The following is a 25,552-nucleotide window of genomic DNA, read 5'->3' as shown; positions in this document are numbered from 1 at the left end:
ATAAAAACAATACCAAGACAAGGTAAAACAAATCACATGGAAAAAATAGTACAACGACGCACATAGACAACGTACACAACATAAGTATTGAAATGTGTCACTAAAGTTAAAGGTGACGAAAGAATAAATTTACAAAGTGGATTTCGACGTTTCTAAAAGGGAGCATATGTACGTAATAATGCAAATACTTTACCAATTTTTATCCTTTTACTTCGCGCTGATAGCGCAAATATAGTTATAGAGTATACAGGTAAATGCCTTGCATCGACGCAAAACGTGCATGGATTGCATGAAAAAAACGTCGCGAAACCTACAACAGTCGTGTGCTGTTCTACTATGACGTGTTACTATGACGTTTAATTTAGTAATAAACGCAAGGCATAAAACTTGTAGCATAGTTTTATTGTATAAGGCAATAATGTTACTGTATTGATGGATCAAAAGAAATAATATATGTTATAGTATATAAATAGTTTGTCATAATATAATACTAATGTAATAAACATACTTAACTCAAGTCTTGCATAAAGTATTCTTGAAACCTTCACCTTCAATATTGTAACCTGGTGTGAAACCAATTTCATTTAAACTGGGAAGTGTCGAAGTGGTCGCTTTGTAGAAGAGACGCTTTGGGCGCAAAGCAATCAACGCGGGGATAATCAGCTGATGCGAGGCGTCAGTCACGTGAGCAATCTGACCAATCAGCAAAAAAACAACCAGTTCATTTAGTAATCACTACAGAATATGTAGCCGTACGTGTTATTTTGACACGGCACAACAGGTTACGAATCTAGTTTCTTCAAGTTGTGAAGTCTCTATGGTACGATGATACTGTAGCTGTAGCATATACCCGAATATTTTCGCTTTTTCGTCGTTTAAGTCTTCGGCTTCTACAATCTGTTCTACACTATGTATGCCTTGTATGGTATACCACGGGCTTACCACACCGAGCATAATATAACACTATGTTATTTTTTTTGATAAACCAGATAATTGAAAAGAAATTGCTTTATGAAATGAAACCGTTTCGCTCACACAGATACGCAAAAAATAAGACGTTGTAAAAAAACGAACCCAAAACGAAAAAGTATAATGTGATACTTTAACCACTAATTAAAAGGAAAATGATTCTAAAACTCAAAGATTCTAGCGAATAAAAACGAACTTTTATCAGCGGCATAGCAGCGTTTAAGACACGATAGAAAGAGCAGCATAATTCAAAATAGCGAGCATTTTATTAAAAAAAAACGTGGTGGCCAAGTGTTGCCAAATTTATCTTCTTTTGCCCAATTTCTTTTAAAATCTGTATGGCAACACTAGGCCGCCATATACATAAGTAAAAACTTTAATGTTCAGGACTTTGTCTCAAGTTGCCTAAAAATGCACAAAAGGTCGCCCAAGAGCAGCTTTGTCGATGGTCGCCATAAAAACGTGGAACCAAAATCGACTTCATCCGTGGCGAGTTTTATAGAAAATCAAAACTATCAGTGTTGGTGACGTCATCATGTTCGCGCTTGACGTCATTTCTGGTGACGTCTTCATTGTCGCTCTGAAAAAAGTTACATCTGCTGTAAGAAAATTTTACAATTGGAAGCAAGAGTACTTCGTGTGGAAAGTAATGGTAGAAGTGGAAAATATAATTTCGCAATGGACATATTTTGAAAGGTATTATACTAACAAACGAATAATATAGATGATGAGAAGTCAAGCAGAAAACTCGAAGGAGTAACAAATACATTTTTAAAACAGTTATACCAGCTGCGCTGTAGGATTACTGCCATGAAGCCAATGCAGTAATATAGTAACTTTTCCCCCAACACAAGAATGCATTAACCTACCGTGGTATCATGGTCCCATCGTTGACTGTTAGGCATATCAGGATTGAGCGCAACAGTTTGTCGTAACGTCACACGCGTAACAAAACGACCTGTTATGTCATAAAGAAAAGATTAATAATAAGCCACGTAAGATTTAATTTGCTAAATGTGGATTGCATTAGAATGTTTAGTAATATAGTGTGTTAGGGTAAGATGATAGAGGTTTTCATTATTCTATTTCTTGTCCCATTTGGTAGTAAAAAGGTAATTTTTAAGAATTATAAAACTTATAACCGTCGTAAATTTATAGGTATTGTAAAGGGTAAAGACACGATTTAGGACACATGAGATATCATGTGCAAAAGATGTCCCATCTTACCCCACAATATAGTTATCTTAGGTTCTACATAGGATACAACCAGGATTTTAATCCTGGCTCGTGCAGTTTTGTTTTATACCTGTTTGACTGCCCAGTTGAGACGATGTGAGACTTGAAACAGATGAGAGGCCGCTTATGTTGCGAAGTAACTTTGGGTTCGAATCAAGGCTGAGAATAAGACAAACAACTGTTATTTACAAAAGTCTGGTCAAAGAAATTTAGAAAATCACGCCAAAGAACACGAGCGAAGATTTTCAAGTCCTGGAGTTTTAGAAGTTGGTGCGTTACATATTTAATCGCCTTAAGTTGAAACCAAATCCAACTGTTTTGGTATCTTAAGGTATTCATGTCTACCTTTCCTGGTTTGGCCAGTTAGGTAAACCATTGCCCGTCGTTGTTGGTTGTTTGGTGTCTGGTATGTCGTATCCTAGATCACTTTCCGTTGACCAGTATGATTGATCCACCATGCCTGGGTAAGCGCTGGTATTATGAGTGTACGGGGTTTTCCCTTCAACAATAGGGGGCTCCAAGGTAGGGGTGACGGTAAGAGGGTGGCTCGAGTGGGTGGGGGTAAGGGAAAACCCCTGACTTCCATGGGAAACGTGCTCAGTCATGCATAAAGCGCTCGTGCTCGCTTGCCCAGCTGGAGGAGTGACAAAGGTTTATTATGACGTCATAGTGCTGCGGTATTGAAATGACAAACCTCGCGAAGTGGACGCGGAACTTTCTTCTCTTGGTGGCGCTGCAGAGGATGTACTTTGACGTCTATAAGAAATTGGTCAAATTAACGGTGAACCATGTTTATTCACATTCCATACAAAGTAATAACAGTTTATTAAATGGGTTGCTGTGTCTTTGGGCGAAAGTGTAGTATACCGGCGTATTAACAATAAAAAAGCAGCTGGTAAACCTAAACCTAAAGTATCCGTTAGTACGTCTGCATAGGTCTGTACGTCACCATGCTCACTATAATTGTTACAGAAAACGTGGTTGGAAAATTCTCTTTGGTCATTTTATTGGCGACACAAAATAAGCAATTTGTACAAAAATAGAAAACACCACGTAAAAATGAGCTCGGAACAGCCACGAGAGGCGCTATAGTGCATGCAGGGAACATTAGGGAAGTTGTCCTGTTCAAAATACACGATGGACGGTTATATTGTATAAAGAAGAACAAAATAGACGTGCGGGGCGAACTAAGAAGCACCTACGGTCGTTATAAGATTGTGGTATTATCAATGGGAATTCCCATTTATATACACAACAAATAGGGGCACGCGAGTTCACATAAAAACACAGTGTGAAAATGTCTATGTATATATATATATATGTTTATAAAGTACGTTCGAACTTCTACGAAATAAAAGGCTGCGTACGCGCATCGGTGACATGTGCCTACGTCATAGTGACGTCATAGGCACTTGTGATGAGCGAGCGTGTTCTAGGTTTATGATTGGCCTAGAACGGGAAGTCAGCCAAGGTATATAGCAGCAGAGACGTCGCTACTTTGTTTTATGATTTACTTTGGTTAGCAGACAGCTGTGCGGCCACCATAGGTCGCTGTTGGCAGTATGGACCATTTGTTGAACGAGCAATGAAAGAAAACGGACATCGGTGCTGGTTAATTACTAGTGTGTATCCATTTGTGCGGTGCAGGGTACAATGTGCTCAGAATTAAAATTCGTACAATTTTTGGTGATGGCAGAATATTCCAGAGGGTGCACCAACTTTCGGTGGGCTTGGTTAGCAGCTTGTTCGGGCAGTTGTGACGGAATGTGGTGTTTAAGGGGAACGAGAGAAGCAGAGAGAAGAAGGCACGGACGGCAAGAGAACCACGTGACGTTGGAACCGTTGCTTTGGACACGAGCAGGAAACAAGATATTCCAAAACTTCCAGAATGTTTCTAAAAGTGGGCGCAGACTTTGAAGAGCACGATTTCGGTGAACTTTATGACGTCATGACACGGTTACTCCTGGTAACCGACTTGCGAGAGGAGGTCTGACGTCATGATCTGTTTGGGGTACTTCCCGTGTATGGATGATGGCTCGACTTTAAACCTTCGGAGGTCAGAGAAACATAATTAGTTTGATGACTTTTTAAAATTAGTTCTACGGATGGTGGAAGTATTTATAAACAGCCATGCAATAAAATACAATTCGTGGTCAATTTTGGTGGAATTTTAAAAAGCCATCAAGATAATTAATGTTTCAACGGCTCCTTGTCGCCTTACACTTCCTGACTTGTGGGACCCAGTTCGCTTCGTCTGATTAATTAATTTCGCAACTCATGATCTTTTTTTAAGGTGCGACAAAACGTTCCCTCTTTGCAGGCGAGAAAGCGCGAGAAAAAGCAAAAATTAATATCGCTTGATTGGTAAATCAAAAAAAGTCAGAAATGATGAAGATGACATGATGATCATGAAGTACTTACGTTCTTGCATCTTCATCTCTATAGTTCTCCACTTGTTGATGAGCGGCAACCTCCGCAAGATCCAGAGCTTCTTTAATCTTCTTTAGCATCTCAAACTTATCTCGACCTCGGATCTGTGACGAAACAATGACGATTATTACATATTATACTGTGGGGTAAGATGGGATATCGTTGGCACCGAAATTGCATATTAATAAAAACGAAGAATAAAAACGTGTCCCAGTTTACCCTACTGTATTATAATAGAGTCACAATTTATAGTCTGCTCAACAGACATCATTTATTGTAAAACCCATGTTTTTCGTGAATTTGTGAAAATCATCACGTATCACGGGAGCCTCACCTTGAGCGTGAATTCTTCTTGATCGTCATTTCCGTTCATGGCACACTTCCGCTTTGCAGGGGCGGTTTGAACAATATTCATCGAGCCTTGCATGCATTTGTATGCTGTGGAAACAAAAAAGGTTAAAATACATTTGTTTTTCATTTCGTTCTTTTCCTGTGCCATGTCGTAAAAAAGCCATTAGACATGTGTTCTGACATCCCATTTAGTGCCGCCTCGTAGGGTCACGCCAATACAGAGTAGAATAGCATAGGCTACAGTAAAAGCACACCCACATAATAAACCCACCAAAACCTATTCAAGAAAATATAATGATGGAAAAACAAGTAAAGCAAAAATAATTTTATATCACCTAATTACCAAGTCAAACACCCCACACATATATACATATATATATCAGACAGTACATTAGGAAAACATTAAAATATTCATCCCTTCCAACTTACTTCTCTTCGATCCACTCTTAACCTCCGACTCTGCTGTTCTTTTCCGTTTCTCTTCTTGTGATCTGTCTCTTCCAGGGCACGAGCATACTCTTACTTCAACTACTCTTCGTCCTAATACTTGTCCTCTGTGGGGGAGTAGCGTTAGCGGGGAATACCCATTGACGTAAACGCCTTTTTAGTAACAATGTAAAAATATTTTAAAATTCAGGGAGGAAAAACATGAAAAACAAATAATCATAATTTGTAACAGGAATATATCGAACTTACTCTGCATTTTCAAGGTTAAACACAGCATTAAGTGGTCGCCTGTTGATTCCACCAACACAGCTAGATAAGCACATGAACTTGTAAAGTACAGTGGTGTATTCAGCTCCAATCTGTTAACATTACACAACCATTATATGTTGCGTGTACTAAAACATAGGTGTAATTTTGAAAGTTTTTTCAAAAATGTGTAAAATTTTCAGAGGAATTTGAACAGTTTTAAACGTAAAAATTTGTAAAACTTTGCAAATGTATATTTTTATATTGTTTTTTTTTTACCTGTGGTCGTTCGAACATCACAGCTACATTTTCTCTGCCATCCATAGCCACGTTATAAATGGCTGGGTTCTCACCAGGCATCTCTGCCCTGATGAGATGTTGTGAGTGGGGAATGTGTTGTGCTGGAACGGAAAATATAAACTTTAAAAACAGGAAAACTAAAAAAGACGCAAGCTAATTGTTGGTATGTTAAAGTTGTGAAAATTATTAAAACCGTTGTGCAAAATAAAAAAAAGGTAATATATGTAAAACGTCCTACAACTATGGGCGATCTATCGAATCTAATTAGGTGGATTTAGAGTAAACCTATTAACAATTTAGAGATACACCATGTGGGTAAAAAAAATAGGGAAACAAATTGTGCCGAATTTTCCAGTTTTATAAAAAAAAACTTAAAAATAGTTTATTTAAAAAAAACTTGTTGCGAAAGTTTTAAAAAATGATGCGTATGTAAATACAGTTCGTACTACGTGGCGTGTAATAAAGTAGCAAGACATAATTAAAAAAGAAATTCCTTAAATGAACTTCTAAGAATTTACAATTTTCTTTTGTTTGCAGGGTCAATAGGAGAGTGAAATCAAACGGGCGATGTTAGTTTTTATTCAAGTAGCTCAATATATCGTCTTTGCAGTGTAAATATTGTGGGCTGTTCTTTGCTACACGTTTTGTTATTTCAGAACGAACGTATTATTACTCGCATTGTTAGAGTTTGTTACGTCACAATGGTCTATTGAGGTGACGCGACAATGGTGAATACAGACATAGGGACGGTTATTATTTCTCTGGGGGGTAGTACGACGTAGATATTCCGCGATGACGACGACTAAGTGGCCTGATTACTGTGTGGCCGTTTGTTGGCCGTGAGAATAAAAATCCAAAGTTTAAGAGTTCGTTTCTTCCTTCCGCCGCCGCGCACGGCATTGTGGGAAGCGTGACGCCGCTTCCGGGTTTTCCCGGTCGTAAATTTGAACCTAGGCCCTAATTTTTTGCTTCAACTATTTTCCCAGCTACTTAAACAACCGCACCACTTCTTTAAACCAACAGCGCTCACTTGAGAAAAAAGCCACAGTGTTTCCGAAAAGTACCCTCGATACAATGACCAATGAGTGACCATTAGTGGGGAAAAAATCCGGCAGCACTGGAGCGGCAACTTTCTCAGTCGCAACAACGAATATCGTGGTACAATGTTTCGAGTACGGGTGGGAAAAATGATCGTTTTGACTCGAAACAGATGGAACGATGTGAAACACGGAGCTGGTTATGATAGCGAGTACTTGTGTTTTGTAAATTTCCTAACGATTGATATCAGGTTTTTGTTGAGAGGGTTTAAAATCATGAGTGAAAACGCGGTTTAAGATTCTCGTACAAACACACTGCTGCACTTTTCTGCAAAAGCAGTTTCAAAAGCCTAAAGCTAATACGCGGCTTTTTGTATAACTTTTAAACCTTATTTGCAATTTTTAATTATCACCCAATGATTATATTACAGCGATATACTCTGAAAACTACCTAAAAAATAAAAAATATACTTCAAAAATGCCACGAACTTGAGACCTTTTGATTTTTCAAACACCCTGCCTTACGGCCTACAACCTACAAGCAGCATTAAAATGCGACGGTTAGAAACAAAACTACGAAAACTGCTTTTACCTTGGTCTGGAATCTTGTGGTTTGGACATCTCGTGACGATGTCGGTCACGTGTTCAGGTCGTTTGAAGACAGGCATGACGCGTACAACACATCCGTTAGGTGGCGGGCGAGCGCACTTAAATTTGATTGGGCAAGTGACGTTCATTTTGACGAAGAGCTTGTTGATAATTGGAGAATACTGTGGAAGAAAGTCGTGTTACTGGTTTGACGGTTGTGTGAAACACGTGGTTGCTTTTTAGAAATGGTATTAAGATACACATAAAGTTCCATACCATTCTGATGTTGCTGACATAGCCTTAAAGGTGGCTGGTATTGGCAAATACATAAAAATACGATGATTTGGGACATAATTGATTCGGATTTATCTTTGTTGCACATTTTAACATCGACAATGGTACGAGTTGTTTAGCCAGAGTTTATATGATTAAAATAATTCCAATGCTATCGCAACATTTTCTTATGTGTGGAAAATTTAAATTGACGAGCCTAACATGCGATATGGACATGATGTACAATACCGGAGAGCGGAAACATATGTACGCGCGAGAATTGATTTTAAATCTGTTCGGAGATAAGTAAAGTATCTGAAAGTTTGGAACTCGGTTGCCGATATAAGGTATAGGTGTGAAGTTCAGAAGAGGATGTCGTCTATTATGTTCGATTTCAATCAAAAAGACGAGATTTACACAGCGTACGATCAACAGGCTGTACTTGAGGCGTCATCGCATCGTTTATTAGAAACCACCAGCGATTTATGCCCCGTGTTGAGTGGTGTAGCTGGCATGAACAAACACTCTGTATTGTGCGTGTAAGTTGTATTGGAATCCAGTGGTGGATTCGTGTTTGGTTGGTTTAATGCGATAACGAGACGTTTTGACGGTTCGAGATGTTAGAGGGGGTTTTGGGATATTTTAGCTCCTTAAAGTATAAGCTGCAGACGAGTGGAACGGCTGTGGGGATTGGAGTTTTATTTTCGTTATCGGATTTTTTGTTAAATGGCCTCGAGGCGCTCTTGGGTTCCTGGGGTGGCCGGCACAATGACAGAGGGTTTAAAACGATACAAGGTTTATTAAGTTCTGTGTTAAAGGGTATTGGGAGGTTGTACTGTGTGGGATTATGGTAATTTGGAGGATTGCTACAGAATGGTCGATTTAACGGGCGAGTGGGTTCAATGAATGTATCGACTTAATGGGGATTACAAATTCACGTCTTTTCATCTGAGGGCAGTTAAAAGATTATGACGTAAATTGCTTTTGATTGACAGGTGGGTATATTTGGAAACTGTTGGAAATTTAAATGGCGCTTGAGGGCTAGCATGTGGGGCACTACGGTAAACAACATTTTTATTCAAGTGAGCTTTTTCTTAGCACTGGTCAAAACATAGGTACTGATAAGGCTTTATGAATTATTGAATCTAAATCGTGGCTTTTGATCCTTCGCCGTCGTTTCTTTGATCCCGAAATCGCAGTATCTTGATTTAGACTTAACACAACAAGAGATTTCGGCCTAAGTGACCGTCCAGTGTGGCATCGGCGCGTTTTTTTAGCTTTTTCGTGGCGAAAATTCCAAAAATTCGGCTCCGGTTCTTTGATGTGGGATTTGGCGATTATGAGCGAATAACGAAAACGGGATGATGTTGTTATGACGAAACAATGGCTCGTCTTTAATAATCGATAGCGCGTGACGGTAGCTTATTTAACCAGGTTTGAAACATCAAACGATATTAGGGATTGGAAAGATTTATGAAAATGAACTTTATCCTGTGGTGTATTGAGAAGGAGGGTGAGTATGAAAAGTCTAAAAAAAACATTTTTTTAAATTTGATTTTTTTGCAAAAAAATGGAATTATTTGTATTAAGCGATCTGTTAGGTTGCTAAACATGTTTACATGTAAAACAAAAAAATAATGTAAACAAAATATTTAATTAAACTAAGTAAGTTACCAACTTACAGTGTATTGGGCACTTTTCGGGGCAGATTCGGTCGCTTCGCCAAAGTTGATTTGAAAGTCCCACTCCCCAGGGTAATCGGTGCTACAAATATAATAAGGGGTTAGTGTTGTCTTCTGCTTTAAGTTTAAAATAATGTTTAAATTGTATGATTTAGGAACGCAAAAAAAAAACTGTAAAAGTTTTTTAGGTGTATTTTGATATTAAGGTCAGAGGAAAATGTTTTTTGACAGGCAGTCAAATATTTTGGACTTATTTGATTTTTCCTGACCCGGGGTTGAACTGCATGTGTTGTAATATTGAGCCATAGTATCCTTATGCGTGGTGTTGATACAAGCAGAGACTCATTTCAGGCGGATTGCTAAAAAAACATCCGCGTACACCGACACAAAGAACCGACGACAATGCCCATGCTAAGTGATGTAAAGGCGACGAAATATATAAGACGTCGTGAAATAGCTATGGTCGGCTGCGGAAGACAAATTACCTGTATGGCTGTATAGTATATATATACATTATCCTGTTTCTTTTTAAAATATTTTTTTGTTTAAAAAATTGTCGAATTATAAGGTGACGTATCAAAACTGTAGTTATTTTTGTAAATTTACAAAAAAATATGTGAAACACCTTTTTTTGCATCGGAAACACTGACTTTTAAATTAAATTTGCGGCTTTTGCTTCATTTGAATTGCAGCTTACGTGATGGGAAGGCGAAGTTACTTAGCAAGGTGCGTTAAATAAATACCGTTTCTTATATTTGGAAGGTCTTTTGTATTAAAACGTTAGTTTTTACGAACTTACCGATTTAGAAAGTGTATTTGATAAGTAAATAGCAGATACAGAACGGAACAAGCTCTGCCTTTGAACGTCGTTACAAACGTAACGCGGTTCAAACCACACAAAAAGTAGTTTTGATAATTTTTCGTTTTAAAAATTGGCGTCGATTAATTCGTCGTGAAAACCTGACTCATAATTCTGCATTGTGACGTCACAATGACCGTTTGCGAACGTTTATGAAGTATGAGGGGATTTATTTTATGACGACATTCATTTCGGTTATCGTTAACTATATACCTTGTTGTAAAGTGAACAAAATGACGTCACAATTCAAAGCACACGAACAAAAAGCGAACGAGATTGAAAGAAATAATGGAATTGTCGTGTACAATGTTAAGAAAGGTAAATTTTACGGCCAAGAGCAACTACAGTACTTACAATAAACGGGACTTTAAAATCGAATCGCTTATAGCTTTACCGCCGTATATTTGCCAATAAACACATAGAAAGTTGAACGTTGATCATAGACAAGTTAGCAGGTGACGAAACGAAGCAACGGTCGTATTTGCTGACATACCCGTGTTTACCACCGTACCAGGTTGACCGTTGATGCAATCAAAGTCGAATTGTGATTTACGAGTTTTTGCTCCGGGTGTGGGCTCGTCGCGCTGTTTGCGTTTATGACGGATGGTTTGGGTTTGTGACGTAACAATGAAAACTGGCAAACTGGAGATTTAAAACAAATACGCGGCGAGAAAATCGCGGCGCTGTTTGAGAGTGAACGTTATACGATTGTTGTAATGTGTTGAGAATTGGCAAACCGAGCCCACTTAAACGTGCTGCCCCAAAAGGAACAAATTAAACCCACGGGTAAGGATCCGGTCAGCGTAGATATTGTTTGGGAAATTAAACACTTTGATTCGAAATTTCATGTGTATACTACACAGCTGTGACGGTACAATAGGGCGTGTATACACTGGGCCACGTTACGGGAACAGTCAAATAAATCACTATGCTAAATTAAACTAACATTTAGTATAGTGTTCCATTTTCTATGAATTTTTTTAAATATATAAAACATAGTACTATAGAGTAAGATTAATTTTAACAAATAAAGGCACTTTTTAAAAGTCGCAAGGATACGATTAGAAAAGTAATTTGAATATTGTTTACTACCAAATGGGGGGATAATAGAGAATCATGTCCCATCTTACCCCCATTCTAATATACGTTTAAACTTAAGACTTTATTTAGTTTGCTCACCTTGGTGGGATAGTGGGTTTAGATGAGAGGGGTGAAGTGGGGTACTCGTAACCCCCGCATGGACTTGGGGCGTATGGGCTGTTCTGGGTGCTGTTAGGGGCATCTCCCGTGTTGGGGCTGGTGGAATGGTAGACGAGGTTGTGTTGGTTGATGGGGTGGGAGGACGTGGTTACAAGGTTCGCCATGTTTGCCGCATGCTGCAAGGAGAAATATTTGTTACAGCATTTTCAAATTAGATTATCACGAAAAAATGTCAGGGGTGTGAAATAAATCGGGGTATTAAATTGTAAAATTGGGACTAGGAGAAATATAATGTTTTTAAAACGAGTGCGTTTAAACATTGTAAAAAAAACTATTTTCAGAAGTTGCTTTAAAAACCAGTTGTTTCTAATCCGATTAAATAGCGGAGTCACCACTTACATGCTGATTAATTGTGTTCTGTTGCGTCATATCGTTTGAGTATGACCTCATAGGGGGGTTGCTGGTCGGAAAGTTGCTCAAACATTGGTAGGAACCCTGAAAGGTTTAATAAACGTTAAAATCGCGAAAGAATTAAAGCCGAAATGAGAGTTTGCAGTCATTTATAATTTCAAGGAGTCTAAAAAACGTAAAACTTAATAAAAAGTGAAATATCAAGAATACGCCACATTGTAACATAGTGGGATATTACAAATGGCTGAGAGAACAATATAAATTTAAAGTTAGTAGACGCGTATCGTCAGTGACTCATGGCAGTTAATTTATTTAAACTATGCGTGTACGTGTTGCAGCGAAAAAATTACCGGGAAAACCCCGGAAAAACGACCCGGTAAAGCTGGACGAAAGAGGAAGCGAAACATATTTTTCGGCAAATAATCAAAATTTATGCAGAATTTACCTCATCCAAGTCAAAATATGCGTCACTGGTAAACTTGGTATGATCTTGCAAGCATAGTTTCATCATAGTGACGTAACAATTAACAAGATTTTAAGTTAAATATATAAATACTATAAAATAACTGCAAAGCATATACGACTTTGGTTAAAAAGATTTAAATACTGTAAAGTCTGACAAATACAAAACACTGGCTAATCGTAAGAATAATTTACTCGACAATTGATTCTGTCTCTGTGCTAGCTGAAAAATATTCTTTATTTTTGTTCTGCTGTTACTCACAAGTCGGCCATTTCCGAATGAAAGCTTTGGTTGTGTCTGTCGCGTTCGGCCGTTGGAACGGTAGCCATTATTAGCGAGCAAACACAAACTTTCACAAGACAATGCCGCTTATGATGAATACAAATAATACGTGAAATAAAATGGAGAGAGGCAACAAAGGAAAAAAGTCTTCGGTTCTCCAAAGTCTAACCTGGAATTCTCTCGTTTTTCCGGTGAAAAAAGAAAAAGGCAAGTTTCTGTTTTTTTGTCGTAGGACAAAACGTAACTATTTGTATAACGGGGTAGTTATCAGTGCCGTTGGTGATAATAGCTACTTCCCGACAAACTTAGAGCCATGTTTTGATAAAAATAGAAACCACACAAAACGATGGGAACCACAAAAAACGAAGTATGATACACTGAAGTATAGATAACCGAGCGTGCGAAAATCAGAAAAGATATGAAATTTGCAAACAGACAAAGCTACATAACAACCACGTGGGTTTGTATGTCACATATTAAAGGCACGGAATTAAACAACTTGGTTTTGACGGAATTTCCAACGCCCTGAAAACTTGAAAGCAAAAACAATCAAAAAAGTGATTTGTGTCAAGTTCGTGCATGGCAAATCAAAACCAACAATTTTCCGATCAAATTCATCATTTTGATGCGTATCGTGTGCCTGGTTTCGAGCCTGCGCTGTGTTTATGTTCTTTTTATAGCCAAACTCGGTTACGTTGGCGTTGGAAACCAACAAAGACCCGCCCTTTCTCTTGTTTAGATAAACCAGACCGTTTAGAAATTTCGCGTTGTCAAAATACGACCCAACTCGCTCGTGCCGCCGCAGGATTTTAAGAGTTTGTGATTCAAGGCGCGTGTCTGTTATTAATTTTACGAGAACAAAAAGTTCTGCGAAATCGTCGATTTAAACTTCGAGGAAAAACCAGACGATTAAAACAAATTAAACATAGCAAAAAGTACGCCTGTTCATCAAAGTGTGTATAAAGAACCACAAAAACGCTTTCACAAAGTCAAAACTATTTTTTGGAGAGAGCAAACCGAAGCGTTAAAAACGTTGGGGAACACGTTCTTGAATTATAATAATATTATAATATAATAATATATCATCGAAGATTTCGGTGGGATTTTCATCTTTTTTTTAAATATTTGGTGTTTAAATTTACCTACATATCCATGACTCGTTATTCAAAACTACAGGCAGTTAACATGTCGTTGTGTAAAACTCCCAGGTTTACGCGAATTTGCAAATGAGCTATGACTGGCAAAAGTTCTGGTTTGATTGCGACCGTTTAAAGTTTAAAGCGCAATGGAATTTAAGGAAAGTCTAATCGCAAACAACTTTCATGGCAGATCAAACAATAATACGCAAGTAGTGCGCAAATTTGATCAGGCCAGTGTTACCAGATAATTTTCGAGTTACATATGGCAGCACTGGCTTATTAACTGTTTCGGCAGTATTAAACTATTTGAATCTTTGACGTTAATGAAATTACACGCAAGATAGTAATTATGTTATTATTTCGCCTTTACGTTTGTCTAAAATATTTAAAAGCAAACTTTTATAACCACAGTGTTTAACATCAAGTTTTCCATTTAATTCAATTAAATTACAGCATCGGGAAACACTGTAAGTGGAGATTTAATTCCAAAAATCGGGCGTCACTATTTGCCGACGACAAACCTTCCACTGTTATATACGAGCATTGTTCCCGAACAAGGACGTTTGTCGTTGTCATGTGACGTAACAAACAAAATGTTTGGTCTGTGGGGAAACACGATTCCCGCAAACGCAGAATATATATGCCGATGTTTTACAGGTTATTTGCAGCGAAAAGTATAGAAATTTCATAAAATAAAACTAATTTAATCCAATTTTGGTAGAAATGTGGACTTTGGACTTTAAACTTATAGGTACGCATGCACAAAAAGTAAGATGAGGTGATATATATTAGAGTGGGGTTTTATTTTATTTTCTTCACCCATTTGGTAGTTAATAAAGAACATTTTAAGAGTTGAAAAGCATCCTCCGATATAGACCACGACTCCGATATAGACCAATAATATATACAACATGAACAATTAACAGTCGCACCTATGAACAGGTAAACAAAAGTTGGGTAAATATCAGGTCTATAAAGTTTAGACATCGATCTTGTAGTTTTTGAATTATATAAAACATTCCCCTAATTGTTCCTAAATATATTTTAATGTGTCGCTAATAAATAGGCATGTTTTAAAACAAATAAAAACGAATTTCGTTAAAGTTTTATACCGCATGTTAGTTCGTTTTTAAACAAAATTTTGCTAAGTTAATCATTATTATGTATAACACTTTCGCAGACAAGGCGGTTCAAACAAAAAAACACACATTTATTATTAAAACTGGGTTAAAACGCGCATTAAACTTGGTGGAGAGATTTTTGCGAACGCGACCGCCATTTTGGATAAGAGCGTCGAAAATCGGCGAAAAGGGGCTATCGCGCGGGAAAGAGGAAAACTAAGAGAATAGAAAATTATTAAGGATTATTTTACTATTTCTTTTTGTTAAGATAAAAGAGGAAAACTAAGAGAATGGAAAATAATTAAGGATTATTTTACTATTTCTTTTTGTTAAGATAATTTATGTTAACATAATGCCGATATTATGAAATACAGAAGGCGACGTTTTAAACTATCGACTGACGACTACAAACTTTTATCTTATAAAAGACTTGCTTTTCTGACGTTTAAAGGGTTTAACTTGGGAGTTAAACGTGGCAAAATAACAAAAAACGCGAAAAAAAACAAGAATTCTTCGGCGAATTAACTTTTTTTTTCAGAAAAAAAGTAAAAAGTTTAATATAGTGCAAGTAATTTTAAAAAAAACTAGGTTTCCATATACTTTTAAAAGCTTATCAGCTCTGGTATTTTTTTATGATTTTGCTTATAAATCAAATCAAGTTATATACGGACAGTTTTATTTTGTATTTACCATAATGCGTTGCTGCATTAATTGTTCCATATCGGCGAGTTTGGATATTTTTCTTCACTTTTTTATATCCTTGCGAGTAAGATCCGCAATTTGTTGATTTTTTCCACACAATCTTTGTAATTTCTTTTTGTAATTTCGACAATCTTTATACTTTATTTAACGGTGTCTTATTTTTCAATGCCCTACACGATGAACTTTCAATTTCATTAATATATTTTTATTATTTTTGTTTCTTTTCTAAAAGCTTACAAACTTGTTTCTGCATGATGTACCAACAACCTCAGTTTATTCTGTATATTTTGTGAGCTATTTTTTTATTTAAGTTACTGATTCGTATCATTTCTACCTCATAATTTTTTAACAATTTTGCTAACACGGAAAAAAACATTGTATATATGTTTTTTGTACTATTTTTTTTAAGTTACTACTTCGTCTCATTTCTCCCGCATTATTTTTTACAACTTTGTTAACATTGAAAAAAACATTTCGCTGAGATGTTCTACTGGCATTAGTTCCCAATGCCTGACTATTCTTGACCTAAAGTTCCATTTGGCTTGTGCCTGTTTTAATCTCGACCACTCCTGGTGCAGATTCAATCCAACTGACGGTGGTTGGGTTGGAAATCTTATTCATAAGTTGTTTATTTCATTGCTCTTCCAATGGGTCCCTATTTCTTTCTGCCATTGTCAGCTGAGAGGGAGAAGGAGCGCGGAAAAAGAAAGAGAAAGCGAGGAGAAAAGAGTGGGCGCCGTCGCTAGGAAAAACGAGATAGCGTCGCTCGCCAACCGAAGTCGTGTTTCAAACTTAGTCGCCGCTAGGCGGCGCGTATAGGGACAAGAGCACAGCACTCGGCGTGCCTGAACATGCATGGTACGGTGGGTACGGACTTGCCTAACTTATTTGTATTCAACGTTGGGTTTACGAGTGTAGGTGTACAATGGTGGCAGGTAAACAAATCCTTTCAAACAGTAACCCAGCAAACGTGAGAATTGTAAGACTTTCAACAATTGACAAGTTATATTCGCTACTAAGGTTTGGATACCTGGAACAGGTAAATAAAATACTTTCTCTCCTCCTGTCTAAGATAGGTTCTACTGCCAAAGATACAAACTTAGTCCTGCTGCTAGTTTAAATCACGAGTATAAATTTTGTTTAGAAGTAAGCGAGCGGTTGAATTAACTAAAGACCTAAGGCCATTGGTTCGAACCCCATCCCAGGTTCGAACCCCATCCCAGTAAATTAAGTTTAAATATTGAATGAATAAAGGAAAACGTCTGAACGACTTAGCTGAAATAAAAGCAACATATAAACTTTACAGCTTGGGTAATTTCCCAACTCCCTTTGGCGAGATTCGAATCGTCAACTACAATAACCGAAAAGTATATCTTTCTATTAAACCTCATACATACAAACGTACACTAAGAGTAATCTCAACAAATGAATCAAGAATATTCAATGCGGGCTCTTATACGTCGACTTATCAACGGCTACCTATTGGAATTAATACGCCGTTTTGTGTATAACCATATTAACTATACCATTTGGAACAAAACAGGTGTAATGTTACACAAGCCTTTCCCATACCGTAAGATGGGCGCGAAAGGAGACGACATGCGAAACAAAAGAAGTTTCTGTAATTCGACGCCATGTGCCGATGGTTAGCACACCGGCGAACAGGTATCTGATACTTCTTTATAGAGTAGCGTATTATGTATTCCGGTATTAATATGTTAAAGATATGTTCATTGAAGATTTTATAATAGGTTGGCGGTTGGTAAATGTCCGTTGGTGGATGTGAGGCGTGTGAATATTGAAATAAAAGATATTCCGCACATTATGAAGAACAAAAGATGGCATTCCCGTAAACTGGTCAACATGGTATTTATATCAATACATTTGATAAACTCTATTAATTAAATACGAAGAACGGTCTATTTAAAATATCAATATATACGAAACCTTCAGCAACTTAAGAAAATTATTCAATGTAAAGCAAGAAATTTCGTTGGGTTTACATAAAGAAATTCGTATCCTTGAGTCTTATGTCCCTGATTCGAGGTTAGTACTGTCTAAACAAAAACGGGTTTACCACAGTTTCTTATAACGCTCGTTAAATGCAACAAGTCCCGGCACGGTTGTAGTTTTGAAGCGTTTTTACTTGAACGCCAAGGTGGTTGTGTAATTTTTGGGATTTATTGGGATATTTAACAAAGCTCTGTTGTTTGTTCAGTTTTCCTCGGGTTTAATTCCAAACCGTTGTTATTTGGGTTTAGGAGTAATTAGATTTAGGGTTTACGCGCTAAGTGTAACGAGTATTTTCATTTTGAGGAGGTTTTAAATCCCAGTAAAAATTTAGATTAATAATATCGAGATCTAGATAGTTTAGAATAGATACATAGTCTTCAAAAATTAAACTATGAAATACTCCTTTTTTTAAAAGAAACTCAGTGCGACCAAAAATACACGAATATATTGACCTATGCAAACATTTACAATACTGTAGTTTTTGCTTTAACATTATAACACATCAGTTCAGAAACTTATGTGGTTACAATGTGGTTGAAATAAGGTTTTCCCAACGCATACCAGTGTCAAGTAGTAGCCTCCATATACATGGTGCGAATATTTTGGTCATGACTTAACAAACATGGCGTTAACGTAACCTACTGATCAAACAAGCAAGAGTAGTGAGATGTCTTTGTTTGAAAAGACGCCAAAATGAAACTAATTTGTTGCCGCAAGAACGAAATGTGATACAATTCGTCTTTAGGTCATTGCTAAAGTAAAATCAGAACATGATGTGCAATTAAAACGAAAACTTTTTATGTGGAGCTATTTTAAAGAAACTTCCGAATAACACTTCAAACACTTCCGAAAACCACATAAAACTCCCGATTACACACTAACACTTTTTCCCATTCGGAAGTGATCATTACCTAATACCCATTATTACCCGACCCCCCAGAGTCATTACAACACAACCGGTGAACAGATCAGCTCTTGTAATAGAATTGAAAGCGTCGGCTACCACAACTATGAAGTGCAACATCAAAGTTTTAACAGAGACGGGGCATCAAAGACGACACATGAAAATGCAGCCATACACTTTGAAGGCGGCACTTTGAAGTTGTGTTTGCGGCCGGTACGTTCCCAGTATCACTAGGCTAAAGTCGAAGTTGCGTACGTCTGGCGGCTCGATTGATAAGGTGAGTAACAGTTATGTAATTAGAATGTAAACACGCCGACAAAGTGGTGATATATACCCGCTTGGTGTAGGTAAATACACCATTAATTAGTGACAGGTAACAGCTTTCACTTGATTGGCGTTGGCATTTAAATGCTTTCGGTTCAGTAATGATTCATGTATCGACAAACTTTTACTCGGTTGGTTGAAGTTATATGTAACAGCCGTTTATTGAACGAAAAGGAAAACAATTTCTGGTAATTTTGGTCTGAACTTACAGCCAATATTCCACGAAAGCAGACTTACGAAATGTAGAACCAGTACACTCCAAGTTAAAACGATTTACAAATTATAGAAATGAATCAGACCTATTTACAATCCAAGTAAACCGCAATCTATATTGGACTGATCGTATAAACACACAGGGAAACTAGTTACAATTGTGGTTATCAGCAGGATATAGTGGTTTTAATGTGTTTACAAGTATGGAGAAAATGATCTCAATTTCGTCCGGTCGTTTCGCCTCTCTCGGTGGCAAAAATGAAACGAGAGATTCCGAAGTCGATTACTCAGATGTATAATTGCGCGTAGGTCCCTTACCTCATTTCCGTCGTGTTTCTCAGTGTTTCCAGCTTGATTTTCGCCTGCGTTGGCATCACTGGTAGGTCCTTGCTCGAACTGCTGGAACTCGGTGAGAAGGTCTATTGTTAGGGAGTTGGTGAGCCCATCAGTGTTTTCATTGAACGTGTAGATCTGCTGAGAACTGGTGATTTCGCTCCTACAGAAACATGAATTTATTTAATAATGAACACATTAATTTGTTATTAAATATAATTAACTTTTTATTATATTCATGTTATCTACCATTATACTGAAAGAGGAAAACAGTTAAAGTTTATAATACAGTAAAAAAAGTTTGCGACACAGACAGCAATACTGGAAGACGTACTAAAATATTTATACAAAACTGAATGTGTTTGGTGCAAAGTGCATCGGAGGTATATTATCTTGAAAATACGATATTTGTGCTTTGGGTTGGACTTTTATTTATGTAAACTTGTTGGTTTTATTGGTTAAGGAATAACTAGGATTTATGAGAACAACACATACCATGGGGACCACAATATTTAAGGTTTCCTAAAACTAAATAGATGTTTTGTAAACATTTGTTGTAATGTGTTTGGGGTGTTACATAACATTCAGCTGACGTGTTGGTATTAATTACAACTTGGTAAAAAAAAACGGAGTGAGTTTATTTTGGTTTTGTGTCCCATGTGCAAAATTACAGGTGTGTAATACACCAATACATTGTTAGCATTATCGCTTGCATAGCTGGGACGAAGTAGAATCCTGTAACCGCAAGGAAAAGATTTCTGATACAAAGTACACACCATGAAACCACCAACAATTCTTCAGTATAAATTCTGGTATAAGAGCGACGAAATTTCAAAAACGTAATCGATAAAGGGTCATAGACACAACGCGACACAAAGCGCTGCTGAATTACCAAACGCGTCGAAATTTTGCGGATTTGGTTTGTCCCTTGCGCGTGTCAATAATTGAGTCGTCACCTTCTGCTGTACGAACGTGTCTATTTGGTTTCCACGAACGACAAATGCTGTGTTTAATATTCCCACGCTATCGTTGCCTAAGAATCAACATGCTAAGAAAGACGTGCTCATTTAAGGCTGTTTGATTGTGAAGCAAATAAACAAAGTCGCGTGCTCGTTACATGCGTGGGCGGCCAGGTGGGTTAACCAAGTCTTGCAATATCGTCTTTTGGTTTGCTCAATAGGCTGTCGAATAAACGGCAAAGGTGGACCATGGACGTAAACAAGTTTGGTAAGTGCGTTTTGTCGAACCTCGGTAAACAATGACGTGTAAAAACGCAAAAACAAATGCGTGATGTGTAAAGGGGGGTGTAAAGACAAACGTTATTAAATTATTATCGTTTTACAAAAAATATAACATTTTGGGGGGGGGGCATTTTGGCCTGTTGCTGTAAATGCGGCCATTCACGTCGAAAATGATTACTTTAAATCCATAAATACAGAACATTATCTTTCCATTTACAGACGCAAAACTACAGTGTAAAACTTTTTTGGTTGGAATTTAATCAGAATAAATATATAAATAACTCCAAATTCAAATCCTTTACATCAAGGTAGACATAATAATGCATATGTGGTAAATCACAATCAGACGACTTATAGTGATAACGAGTAAGATTCCGGATGCGGATGATTTTACGATCCACCTGGAGTATATACATGGCAGTATGGTGCAGTTAAATAGTCAGTTCAATGTGTTTTAAACTGCGGTATAGCTTTTTTATAAAACAACGCCTTGTATATTCTGGAAATATATTCAATTTACGCCTTGCATATTTTGGGCCGTTCGTTAACAATTTGTAGATAGTTTTAATTGAACTTACCAATCATCTAGTGTGGGTGAAAGTTGTAATGGATCAAATGTATCAAGGTCTTGCATTGCGCTTTACTTCACATAAAAACTCGGCAATTGAAAGGTTATTTATATAATACCGTTTCTTTATAGCTTTTTGTAAATGCGGAGTCACTAAAGTTGGGTGAGGATTTTAAAACGATTTTACAACAAAGAGTAAACTAAAAACTAAATCTAAAATAAAAGTTTTTGAGGTTAAAAATATATACAACTTATACAAAGGAAGTTCATCTTTAAATTACTTGTTTTGCAAAATTACAGCGGTAATAAACGAACTACCTTAAACAAAATAAGACGCGAAACTCGCAACCGAGTAACCTTTTCACGATTCTCTCATATAATATTTAAAAAATCCTTTCAAACATTCTAATGTAACAAGCATCCACTAAAAACATCATTAATTATGCAAAGGTCCCTAACTGTCGCAGCTAATTGCTGAACGCGACCCTAATCATCCTGCAACCGCCGCTTCTGAGTTTGCCTCGAATTTTAGCTCAGGAATTCTCGCCTAAGATGACGTAATGGTAATCGTGGCGAAAAAGGCGCGTCGTCTTCTTTACGAACGTCACAATGAAACGATGCGTCTGCGTTGATGTCATACATTTGTTCGAACACACAACGCGATCGAAAGGGAAGAACAAGGCGTCCCACGGCCGCAATATTGTTTTCTTTAAATAAAATCCTAGAGAAATACTGTTTTTACTGTGATGATTATTTTACAAAAAAATATCAACAATTAATAATACATTTTTGTGGAATTGCAAACGAAACTCTACCAAAATATTTAATCGATTTTGAAAGCATACCTAAATAACTCGACACAGCTGGCGACGGTCAAATAAAAAACGTATTTTTTTAAAATGAGTATTATTTTACTCTCGACTAGTATAGATTACACACATATTGTCTTATTTGGTGTACCGGTTACGGTGGCTTGGGTAAAACAGGCCTTATTAAGAGTCGGGATCCAAATGGGCGACTCGCCGATTGCGAAGGGTCTCGTGCTTATTATGACGTCATTGAGAGCGCCGCTAGCTTGGCCTGATTCCTTCGAGGGCTTACCGGTTTATGTAAACGCTACCAAGGTAACGGTGAGTGCTGACGTGTCTGCAGGGTGCGACTGTTATTGCGGTGTGGGTTATCTGACAATTGGTTTGATAGTTGAAAGATTAACAAACTGCTGAGTGCTGCGGGTATCCCCGATAGCGGACGCAAGAGGGATTCTTGATTAACAGTTTTGGGGAAATGTAGGTGTACATATGCGCATGTATTGAGGCGCGCTAACACGCTTGGTTTCGTTTCCAAAAAAAATAATCATACTTAGACAAAACATGGCAGTAAAGAGTGGAGACGGTTTCGACTGAAATCAATGATAAAACAGACACACAATATTTCGCCTCATCCTAACAAAAAACCAGCACCACGCGAGATTACGTAATATTTACTTACGCTCTACAGACACTTATATACAGAAACAGAATGTCGTTCCCTGGTTATCGTTAAATCGCCTTATTTACCAATGTTACGAATAAGCTCCATAGGCAACGATAGCACTTCAAGTTCGAGAGTAAAGAGTTAATAATAATGAAACGACCACACCACTTAGTAATAAGCATCGCCGGCGGGTTCGGCGGGACAGAAAAAAAGGTCACTAATGCTATTTTCGGAACCGATATATAAGCGGGCAACAAAAGCGAAATTCTGTCAGTTCGACGACTTCAGTTTCGCACTTTGTAAGCCAATAATAACTCATTAGGAAACCATTCCTATCAGTCGTACTTGCATGGTCATATTAAAAAAATACAAACCCTATTTATAACTAAAGACCCTAGTCGTTTTGTATTTACTTTAGCACAAGCTAAGTTTTTTCGAAAAGCGCAAGCAAAGAAACAAACACAAATAAGTTTTAAGTGACAAGTGTACATTACGTGACTTTCTCAGCGCGTATGTGTACGGGAGGTGACGTGAAAGTCAATTGATTTCAAGTGTATTTCACGACCTAATCATCTGTTCCTACCTACATACACAAATGATGCTGATAAGATTAAAACACAAACAATAAGACACCAAACAGAAGCCTAAGTTCACAAGATTTGCTGCCATGACCTATATATTGAGTAAACCGTGTCCCCACCCATGCTTCTGTAAAACCGCTTTCAAAAGATAAACTTACCCATTGGAGTTTTGTATCTATTAAAATGTGAACTCTTTACTTTTACAAAAAATATTATTAAAAACTTCTTCAAAAAAACGTTTTTATGAAAACGATTAAAAAACCCCTAGAAGTGGGTCACATTTAACCTAACTTACTGTTGGCTTAACTGGTTGTTCCATATATCCGAGAAACAGTCAGGATCAAAGCTTCCTTCAGGGGGTCGGTCCATAGCAGAGTCGTTTCTCGTATCCGGGGAAACACCTGCGGACAATAAACATCATTCAAATCTTGGTGCAGTAGAAGCGGAAGTATATATCTGTATATAGATAACGTATTGTGGTTTAAAATGATACTAATACAACGTGGCATAGTCGCCTCGTGGTTGATGCACATAGCAGTTTGGTATGTGGCCCCTCACTCCACGTGGAAAGGTTACTAAGTGTTGTTATAAGAAGAAATACTGAAAGCGTTGAGACTGGTGCCGACCGTTTGACTGCTTCGGCTTGACTGGCGCAGGAATTGAAAACAGCGATTTCCTTGCAGAGTTGACGGAGGGTTTGGGTGGGTTTTTGTGGGCGATGAGGTGCTTGGGTGTGTTCCATGGGTCCATGGTTAAGTATCCGCCATCCACCGTTATTGGGCCGCTGTTGTAAGATGCGTTGCGTTCCATTTTTATTGGAGTAACATGGTGAAGGTCGTCCATATTCATATTGGTTTTGTTTACAAAGAATCGAACCACAAATGCAAATAACTAGTTTTACTAATACATATACTACAAAAGGACGGAGTATTTCAAGAGTATTACTGCTGTAAGGTAAGCGTGAAATTAAAAAGAATTTACACTCTATTGGGATAGATGCGTGACATGCTCAGCTAGATTGCACAACTTCGTGACGCCTACACATAAGCCAAGGAGTTATTAAAAAAAGCAAATTGTATATGATAATTCCAAACGAAAACTGCCTACAGCTGCCTATCGTTCTATTGCGTGGTGATTAAATAGAGATAGAATCTGTTAAAACATCTCAAAGAGTCGGCTGAGGTGGCGTGGAATGAAACGATGACGTTTGAGGTGCGTTGAAAGACGTCAATTGGTCGACAGCTAACATAAATAAAAGTAAAATTTCGCTACTAATTCGACGGCCTCGGTGACGTAAATGGAGACTCAATGACGCGAATGTTAACACGCTGTCCGTGGTGCAACTGTCTGCGAGAAAAAGTTTAAAATAATTGAAAAAATACCGCTTGCATAAGTCATCAGTATACTAGTTCAAATTGTGCAGTCTGAACTGTCTGCTCTGCTGCTGACTTCTATGAATATATGCGCTTTAAATTGCTAATCCAGATACATAACGTGGCCTGCAATTGGTCAGTCTATGTGGAAATAACTTTCTAAGATGAAAATGAATAATTAATCCTAATCGTCCTGCCATAAATCCCATCGTCAATAGCCTTCCAACGACACAAAACATACCATCATCGGCTTCACTATAACGCGCCATGCTTGGACAGACTAAACAGAAACGAGTGGGATCTGGACAGATAACCGACCTTTCTCTCTCAACGAGGCTCTGTATCATCAATCTAAAGACAGGAGACGATTTTACTATTGAACTGTAAGCGCCTGGCGTGGTGGGCACGTGGATTAATGATGTCTGAGGAGGTAGAGCTCGTAAAACCCTCCGAGCCTAAGAAGGCGGAAGGCGAACTCAACAGCGACCGAGAAAGGCGTAAGCACACAAAGTGTGTTTGGTCTGATTTAATGAACTTTTTGTTCGACAAATTTCGTAGGTTTGTTTGCACCAGCGGGACGGTTAGGGATTTAAAAACAGAAAAAACACGCACGAGAGTGGTTGCGGGGGGACTTATGGTGTATATCATCACGGGCACTTGTTCGAGCAACTCGTACATAAAGCCACTTACCGACTGGGCGTTGTTTTAACTTCAGACTCATAGAAAACATGCGCGCAAACAATCACGAACTCATGTTCGGGGCGGTTTGATGGAAAACCGCAGCAAGGTTTTA

General features: G+C 37.7%; 1 protein-coding gene across 4 annotated transcripts; it reads right to left on the bottom strand.

Moving 5' to 3' along the window:
• Positions 1 to 993: 993 nt before the first annotated feature.
• Positions 994 to 25,552, bottom strand: LOC149743100 (cellular tumor antigen p53-like). Of its 4 annotated transcripts, XM_089882629.1 has the most exons (17): positions 24,013 to 25,552; positions 23,682 to 23,787; positions 19,509 to 19,686; positions 12,018 to 12,113; positions 11,598 to 11,794; positions 9,560 to 9,641; positions 7,609 to 7,786; positions 5,959 to 6,080; positions 5,683 to 5,792; positions 5,416 to 5,540; positions 4,970 to 5,073; positions 4,627 to 4,739; positions 2,900 to 2,961; positions 2,551 to 2,839; positions 2,276 to 2,364; positions 1,839 to 1,927; positions 994 to 1,549 (listed from the first exon to the last, which is right to left on the bottom strand). In XM_089882629.1, the coding sequence occupies exons 1-17, from the start codon at positions 24,233 to 24,235 to the stop codon at positions 1,466 to 1,468; spliced, it is 2,247 nt and encodes a 748-aa protein (XP_089738755.1). In that variant the 5' UTR covers positions 24,236 to 25,552; the 3' UTR covers positions 994 to 1,465. The 4 variants fall into 4 exon arrangements, with proteins under 4 accessions (XP_089738755.1, XP_089738763.1, XP_089738770.1 ...); XM_089882637.1 differs by lacking the exons at positions 23,682 to 23,787; positions 24,013 to 25,552 and adding an exon at positions 21,343 to 21,603; XM_089882644.1 differs by lacking the exons at positions 19,509 to 19,686; positions 23,682 to 23,787; positions 24,013 to 25,552 and adding an exon at positions 12,475 to 12,616.

The sequence above is a fragment of the Ciona robusta genome, chromosome 1 (genome assembly GCF_009617815.1).
Source record: "Ciona robusta chromosome 1, ASM961781v2".
Lineage (NCBI taxonomy): Eukaryota > Metazoa > Chordata > Ascidiacea > Phlebobranchia > Cionidae > Ciona > Ciona robusta.
Note: the sequence above shows the minus strand (reverse complement) of the source record. Positions and strands in the feature narration are given on the sequence as shown.

Bases quoted from the DNA above. Each gene is read 5' to 3' on its own strand.
- LOC149743100 (XM_089882629.1), bottom strand. From the start codon at position 24,235: ATGAATATGGACGACCTTCACCATGTTACTCCAATAAAAATGGAACGC. The intron at 23,788-24,012 runs GTCGGCACCAGT...TATTGTCCGCAG, and splicing joins CAAGCCGAAGCAGTCAAACG to GTGTTTCCCCGGATACGAGA. The intron at 1,928-2,275 runs GTATAAAACAAA...ATGACATAACAG, and splicing joins TCAACTGGGCAGTCAAACAG to GTCGTTTTGTTACGCGTGTG.